General features: G+C 38.2%; 1 protein-coding gene across 1 annotated transcript; it reads right to left on the reverse strand.

The window, feature by feature from the left end:
- Positions 1-1,516: 1,516 nt before the first annotated feature.
- On the reverse strand, positions 1,517-8,964 carry LOC114749541 (myb-like protein L). The gene is given in 10 exon segments (XM_028938043.1): positions 1,517-1,739; positions 1,930-2,136; positions 2,227-2,376; positions 2,446-2,482; positions 2,485-2,594; positions 3,536-3,850; positions 6,031-6,198; positions 6,818-7,017; positions 7,517-8,019; positions 8,384-8,964. Coding segments are annotated over 10 exon segments (2,322 nt in total). The 5' UTR covers positions 8,793-8,964.

Consider the following 8,964-nt stretch of genomic DNA (forward strand, 5'->3'; position numbering starts at 1 on the left):
GACTTCGAATATATTATTCACCACTTGTTAGTTAACAGAATATTACTGTTTTTGTTGGCAAAAAAAGAGAAGAGAATACTGCTGTTTTTCTTTGTATCTTGGACACAACAAACCTCGCGCATCAGACAGTTCAAGAAATCACACTGATTGGATACCGTTAGATATTCCAATATATGTGTATATCGCAAATGCTCATTAAGTACATCAAACAACGAACCTTCATTGTGCCAGGCCGAAAACTGTCTCTACACAGGCTTGGCTCAGCAAAATTGTCAGTAAAGAGAACCCATCCTAATTGCCAAAATGTTCAAATCACATCACGCCTCATGATCGCAGGCTCGCGACTTCCCACTACTTCTCATGTACCGCCCGCTTCTAGCCCGCTTTCCACAGAGGATTTTAAAAAAAAAAAAAATGAGGCAGCCTTTGATCAATATGGACCCTCGGCACAAACCAATATCACAGCCAGCATGCATCAAATCGACTTTTTATCATTTAGCCCTATCATGAGAAGGACGACTGGCACATTTAGCTGCTCTCTACCCTGTCTCCTTCCTCTCTTTTTCAGCAAGGAAGCCAGAGTAACGTCAAGAGACCCATCATTTCTAACACTCATGCTTTTGATTTCTGTCAAACCATTCAAAACTATAGCCTGCTCATCAACTGGCTCTGTCGTTGCCTTGCCCTTACTTTTCATCTTTTCAGGAAGGAAGCAAGGGTAACGTCGGTAGGCACATCCTCTCCAACACTGATGTTTTGGGGTGCCGTCACCCCATCCAAAAACAAAGTCTGCTCATCAACTGACCCCGGCATCGTCTTCTGATTTTCATCAGCTTTGATGGCTGACATGTTCTTCAATTGCAAGAATGATTCTGGACCGACAAAGTCCCAGGTGTAACATCAATACAATCTTCATCTAACTCGCCTTGCACAACCAACATTTCTTGGTTTCTGTCATGACCGTTGTGTACTTCTTCAGAAGGCAATTCATATCCCTTTTTAAAACTAAAAGGCTGGCAATCACGTGTTTGTTTGGCAGCTCGACAAGATCTCCGTGGTTTTTTTCATGGAACAACTAGCATACGAGGCAGCCTGAGTCATTTGATCGGTATTTTTAAACCGTTTGTTTGATGGATTGTGTAGATATCTAGCAAGTGTTATTTGTCTTCATCCTGACTTTCTAAGATCTGCATGGAAGATAGGCTTCCAGGTTTTGGCATTTGATTCTTAACCAGGTGGTTTTCTGCTGTTTGAACACTTTTAACCATTCTGTCGCATTTCTTTTTCTCCTTCCTTTCCTTCTTTGAGGTAGTATTTCTAGCAACCTTGCTACCTACCGCTGCACCATCAGATATACTTGCAGATAGCTTTGACTTTCTTCCAGTATGGTGTTTTAATGAGTTCATATTCTCACAATGCCGATCCATTGTCCCTTCTGGATTCTCGCAAGGTGTTATACAAGTATGGCTCTCTTCATGCAATTCATTAAACCCCGTCCAAACTTGATTTGACTCAGTTAGGTTATCGATATTATTATGTCCACAAAATCTCCTTGGTCATTCGTTGTCGTCACAACCGAGTCCAGCGGAGAATGATCATGCATTGCATCAACAGAGTTGTCCTCCAAATGTGGTTCAGGACCATGTCCATTACAAGGTTCAACCTTGTCCGTCTGTGGCTTCTTGAGACAACTTTGAGCCTTCTTTGTACGTTTTTGGGGCCTCTTTTTCTTAGAAGTGCTGCATTAAATTCATGAAATCAGAAATCACAAACGGACCAATATCTCCAATTCCTAACAGTGTGAAGAGCATTAAACAAACGTGCAACTTCTTCACCCACATACCATAGTAAGACAATAACAAAGCTGTTATCTTGAGTCTTGACATGTTATTAGCGATTTTTTTCAGGGAAGCGCATCAAAAAGCATACCTTGACTTATTCTTCCGCTTCTGTGGGAGGTTCACAACATCTGGATCAGATGGCGGATCTAACGTTGCCAAGGGAAGAAAATCATTTAGAGAAAGACAAGGCCGTTCAGACTCTCGATCAACAAAGTTACTGATAAGAGCGGATTTTTTCATCTTTCTAGCTGCTTGGAGCATAGGAACTTGGTCAGGAAATAGAACCCGCCATCTCCTGATCAAAGCCAAAATTATAAGTCATGAACCCAAAATTTTGGTGATGGAAAATTGTATATTTGTCACTAAATCAAATAAGAAGACATACTTCCTGCACTGACTGTCAGTTCTTGGAGGCACATCTGCAGCAACCTTTGACCAGCAGAATCCATGTTTGGCAATTGCTTTTTTCAATCTTGAATCTTCTTCCTTAGTCCATCCACCCCATTTCAAAGAGGGATCCAAACTATTGACGTATCTGAAAGCTCAACAACTTTAGCAATGGTCTCAAGTCTCAAAATATGCACAACATTTCAACATACATTACCTGTCTCTACATTGAGCTTGGGTCCGGCCAGGAACAATTTAGCTATCTGATTCCATTTCCGTCCAAAGAGATGGACAGCCACTGTTAAGCGCTCATCTTCTTCTACAGTAAAGCTCCCTTTCCTATCAGGACAGAGGGACTTCTTCCATCTACATGTCAATTAGAACAAATTGCATCATTTGACTAACTAGAGCAGAAAATGAAAGAATTCCCAATTCTTTCCTCTATACTAACAATCATGTAATATTAATACAAATATGAACTTTACCTGCATCCTTTGCTTACAGAAACTATTAGTTCGTAATAAAACCTATAACATGTAAAAGCAGCAGCATTCATCTCAAATAAAATACGAAGAAAGAAAGAGGGGAGAAGGGTGCAGAAAATAGTCAGAAGATACTGTTAGCAAATGGAAAATAAAAGCAGAGAGTTGTGTAATAAAAATCACGTGTTTAAGTTTCTTGTGTCAAGGACCATTTTTATGAAAGTGTCATTTTATATTCAAGGACACATATCTTCTTCAATAGTTTGCAACTTTGCAAATGTGTGTGTTTTAGTTAAGAAATTTTGGGAGCCCCAGCAAATTCCTATATTACTGCATCCCTATTATTCAAATAAGGAAACAAGCAATGAAATCTATCAATTTCAGAAATGCACAAATCACCATTAATATTTCTTTCAATAAAGTAGACAAGAACGGCTTTCAACCCCCCCAAAAAAAAAAAAAAAACAGACAAGAACAGTCAAGATTTTTGGCATTATGCTTTGGAATTTGGATAGCATTAAACGGAAAACAATTGCCCAAGTGACAAATCCTGAGATAAAAGAAATTTAATTAATTCAGCTGAGGTTCAAATGGGAGACAAAACAAAATTAAAGGCTATTGAATGTTAATTTATGTCTTTAGGAGCTTATAACATTTCCTAGACGAAAGGTGCTGTGAGCTCCTCCATCAACTACCAGCATATCAGTAAATGAAGAGTATGCAAGAGATAAAACGTGAGTTGTTACATTTTGAGTGGTATACTCCCATTGAAAACTAGTATGCACATGTGAAGTCAAAAAATAACTCATAACATAGCTGACCAACCTATTAGAGCATTGGGGTCCAGTCCTTCGTTCTAAGACGGAAGCTACAGACTGCCAATCGCTCGCACCAAAAATTGTGACAGCAGAACGAAGTAGAGCATCTTCTTCCTCAGTCCATTCACTATTTAGCATGGAAGGATTTAAACTCCTTTGGTATCGTGCCAAGCATTGAAATGGGGTCCTACTTGTGGTTAAAAATTCAGCAATTTTGAACCAGTTCCTATTGCCAATCTCTTGGATAATGTGCAACAGCCATTTGTCCTCCTCACAGGTCCATGGGCTATGATTGATCAAGGGATCTTCACAATTTAACCACCTGATGGTAACAACCATAAAAAACATACCGAAAACCATGTAAAGGAAATTTGCTATCCATGCATAATAGGGGCATCATTCTACAGTGTCAATTACATTCAAGAAATGAGTGTCACAGACATCTGTGATGACAATCATCACAGACATATTAAATGCCACCATGTTAAAAAAATTCATGTCAAGTGCAGTCCCACCTGCATGATCTATGTTGATCTTGCACTCTTATTGAAACCCACAAGTGACAAACTGTCTGTGATGGTATCATCATAGATGCCTGCAACGCTTGGAGAAAGACTTTCTTCACAAAAAAGACATAAACAGGAAATAATAGCCAAAGAACTGCGTTGGAAAGCCCAAGAAAATGACAGGAAACAGTAACAAGGCAAATAACACGCAAGCATGCCTAACAAGCATATGGCACCAATCAAATGTGATAGGACTGGTCTATGCTTCATGTCCCAGAAAGTTATTCCACAATTTGAAGAATTAAATGATATCTTGTTCAAGTTGAGCAAGAGCAGAAAATGCAAACAAAATCAACCAGAAGATTCGACTCAAATACAGAGTCCAGAGAAAATTGGGTTCACCAAGGCTTCCCCCTCTCTTAAGGAATACTATAAAGTCCAAAAAACACATATATTAACATCAGTAGCAAACTGTTTCACCAGTTCAAGCTTATGTCAGACAAAACCCTGACTAATGCATGTAGAATGGAATCAAATTATACCATCACTATATGTCACGCAGCATGGTCGATGCTACTTCAATTCACAATACAGCCATACCATACAAAGGTGGAATTGTGCTCTTCCATAGCACTCTGGATAGGCATAGTATTGACGGTATCACTAAATACAATAGGATTTTGTACTATATTAAAAGAAAAGCTAAGATCACCTAAAATACTATCACAGTTTGTGTTTTCTTACACTATGGAACAGGAATTCAGGGCATCTAGATGTCTTGCGTTAGTAATGTATATTAGAATCCAAATACATGCACAGCACATTAATGTCCAAAACAGAGGACAACTACTTGGTATATTAGTAAGAACCATATTTGTTGTAGCAATTCTTTGTTGGGTTGGGCCAGCTAGTAAACTATTATTGCCATTGGCAACTTCACTTTTTTCTGTTGTGCTTGGATCTAATTTAGCTTACTTTGTTAGCAGCAGAATGGAAAGAAAAATTCGAGCACCCGGCCTAAATTAATAATTGAGAGGAGCAAACTAAGAAACCCTTTTACATTTGGTGTTGCAAACTATTTCTGTTGAAGTAGGATCTATCTTAAAATAAATATATCAGTCCAGATGTATTTATCAATTTATCAAACCTGAAGACACTGATTCACAATCCAATGATTAAATCATGAACAAACAATGTTATAGAGGAAAAGCATTTTATATAAAATTCAGCACTACGTTGTTAAACAGAGCACTAGAGCTCTGTGGTAATATACCAATGCATTTCTTAGAGGCTCTGCGTTCAATGTAGCATGCAACCAATTTTGCTCCAGCAGATGGAATTTATCTGCTCAGCAAGTTCACTTCATGAATTGAGTCCAGTTTCATGGAACACCAAGTGGTCAACCCAGTTTTTGATTTGAATTGACCATTTCTTCTAAAGGCTGGTTTGAAACGCCATTCAGACTGACTACAGCCCAGCACATTCGGTTTCTATTTGAACAGGTCATCTGGTCCAATTCTCTTAACATTGATGACTAAGTTTCTCATTGCTGCCTATAAATAAGAAGAGACAGAAGCCATTGGTCTATTTTACTTGTTTTTCCTATGAGAAATAAGTTCCTTTCATCTTTTCTTTAACAAATATTCTACTATAGAACCAACTTTGGTAAACTCAACCATGACAAAGCCCATAAAAACATATTGTCATTAAGTTTTGTCCGCATTTTTCTAGTAACAGACTGAGTCGGCACAATTCTTAAACGCAGGAGAGCAAGCAGAATGGTACAATCAGGATAAGATTTTTTTTAAAAATAATTTCTTGCAGATATATGCTCAAACTCTTTTCCCGCCTATGAAACATAGGACATCTAACAAACTTAATAGTGAATAATATAAAACCAGAACTATGTTTTCATCAATATCAAGCTCCACATGAATAAAAGCATTTAAATTTCCAGGAAAAAAAATTGAAGCTTACAAATTGATAAACTCTTTACCTTGCTTCACATTCTGCACCTGTACGACCAACAACATACTTGGAAGCCAACTGATCCCAATTGAATTTAGGCAGAAACTTTCTAATGTTCTCAGGCGTAATCTCAAGATCTTTAATAGATGCAAGTATGGTATCAAAGTTATCCGCATATTCACACAACCACCCTGAACTGTCAAGGAGGTAAGAAAATTACAATTGAGGAAAAGGAGAAAGATCAAATGATGCACTTTCTAATGCATGCATCTGCGTTCCTTGTGCTGACGTGCTAATACAGTAAATTCTCCAGTGCTGGCATGAAATGGGCTCAAAACAATATGTTGTTTTACAAAATATAAAATTCTTCTGTTTAAACAAATGATTGAATCATATCCATGCTTTTTATTCTAACATATAATGGAATGTAACATTCATAGATTAGTCGTCCATTACTCTCTACTAGAATGTATTATTTTTAATAATATGCATGAGGACTTGCAAAGCATGGTTAAAATGCTGGATTCAAAGCTACAAAACACATACCAAAAAAAGGAGACTAAAGCAAAACATACGAAGGCTTCAGATTGTCTGATATTGCCATGTACGTGTTCGTGTTTCATGATTTCTAACTTATAATATTAATCTTTTAAAAGAAAAAAAAAACTGAGCAGTGAAACTGAGATATAAAGCAAGTATACACAGTTCAAGAGGTATAGATTGTGACTAAAACACATGTTCTGAACACGAATATAATTTCTAAAGCCATCAAGTCTTCACTGCAACATACATGAGAAAAAAAGAAGTAACATTACCTGTCTTGATTCATTGACATTTGAAGCACCATTTCTTGAAATTGTTGCTTTATTCCCTTAGCAAGATTCTCCCTCTCCACATTAGACCATTTTTTCCTATCCAATGAGAATGGAGATCGTTCCAACACCATCCTATATTTAGCAACATGAGCATTCTCAGCTGGGCCATAACACATTGGAGATATTTTTTTATCATTAATCTGTAAAAAAATGAAAATAAAAATCTTAGAATCGAGAATTGCCTCTGTCCATAAAAAGGCAAGCTTAAGGAAAACCCAATCCAAAATAATAATAATAATAATAAAATACCATGCAGTAAATTAATTACAGGTAGATTAATAAACACTCATCCTGTGTAGTTTATAATGTTTTCACTAACCAAAGCGCATTCAATATGTTCTCTTCCCATTTATGCGGTCATTATGACCAACCATTAGATCTTCTATCAATCCCTTTTTACTTATCCAAATAAAATTCAATAATGGAAACAAGCGACAAACATATTGGAAACAGAAACTTAAAGGAGTTACTGCAATTTCATTAAACAATATTTAGAATAAGCAAAACCCAGCAACTAGTCATTCAGCCATTAATACACACCCAACAATTTCTTTACATAAACTACAACACAAGCTTTGGAGTTCAGGAATAAAAAAATTTAAAAAAAAAAAAATTCAAAGATGATATTTTTCAACCCACCTTCGTGCTACTTGCAGCAGGAGACTTTCTTATTGATATTAAAAGGACACGGGGATCCTTTTTCAGTGATATAGCTTGCCCTGTTCTTCTTATGCAAGAAACCTGAAACTCTTTAAGAAGTTTTACTCTTTCCCTTAGCTGTCTGTTTTCTTGAATTTTTGCTTCCATCTGAATCAACTTACTTCGAAGTAACCTCTGGAAAGATCTATTCTTTTTTATTGCATCAAAAAGAACCTGAGCAGACAAAGGAAAGTTTGATCCTTTGTCCGATAACTTGGATGACTTGCAAGCCTCGGGTTTACACCTCTCGTTGATGTTAAAAGGATGTCTCTCACCATCACCAGTCAATAAACTGGTGGTCTTAATAGCATCCTGAGAAACAGGGCATGATTCACCGGGCTCTAATCCCTTAAATGTCACGCTGTTATCATATTCCTCCTCAGAGCCTGGACCGGAGGTATGAGCTCCCTGAGCCATTTTATCCTCATTATCTTCATCAGGGCCTGATATTATTAGAATCCAACGTTATTCTAAAGGGTTCAGAAAAGATGAATGGACATAAGTAGACATAATAATATAATCTAAACAATAAAACATAACAACTACACACTATGGCCAAACATTACAAAACTCAACAGCCAAACATACAAGAGTAAAAGTCAGCTAAGTCAGTAAAGAAAATATGACTGGACCAGCAAAGCCATGATGAGTAACGTAAGAATCATTTGTTGTCATCTGAAAATGTTCAATGCACCTATCAATTAGCCCAAAACAATATAAGGAGAGAAAAGTTCAAGATGTTTCCCCTGACAGAACTCATTTGGCATCAGTATTTGGAAAGATAAACTTGTTTCACAAGCAGCCTACCTCTATCATAGGAGGCAAAGCGTCTCCTAATAGCCTGGAGTAACTCCACATCATCTTCCTCGTCATCAGACAGAGAAAACGCTGGAAGAACATTCAATGGCTTGAGAGATGAAGGCTGGTAACGCTCCTGTACTCTTTTAAGATACTGAAGGTCACTCTGCTCGTCGTCCGAGTCTGACACAGGAACGAGAGCATCGCCCGGGCCCAACAGCGGGTCAGGAGCTTTCGGAACCACTGCGTCTGCGTTCTCATCGTCGGGACCGTCGGTAGAAGTGGGTTTAAGGTCATCAGGGTTGGTGCCGGCGATCTTGCAGGCTCGTGCGAGAGCTTCCAAGTCCTCATTGAAGCTGTCATCGTCTTCGCTGGAGGAGAGCTCATCTTCGTCGCACTCGTCGGCACGAGGAGCCATTGCGCGTTGCAAGGGAGAGGCTACAAAGCAGAAACTAGGGTTTTGCAGAGAAGTACGGAGAATTGGAGGACGTAGAGAGGGAGAGGGAGCGCTATAGTTGTCTGGGGAAGCTTGAATTGAGCTTTGCGAGCGCTTCGCGGCATTGCAACGGAAGTCTGCTGGGGGATGATTT

Source organism: Neltuma alba, unplaced genomic scaffold (assembly GCF_004799145.2).
Source record: "Neltuma alba isolate B1F8T4 unplaced genomic scaffold, ASM479914v2 tig00000979_pilon, whole genome shotgun sequence".
Taxonomy (NCBI): Eukaryota; Viridiplantae; Streptophyta; class Magnoliopsida; order Fabales; family Fabaceae; genus Neltuma; species Neltuma alba.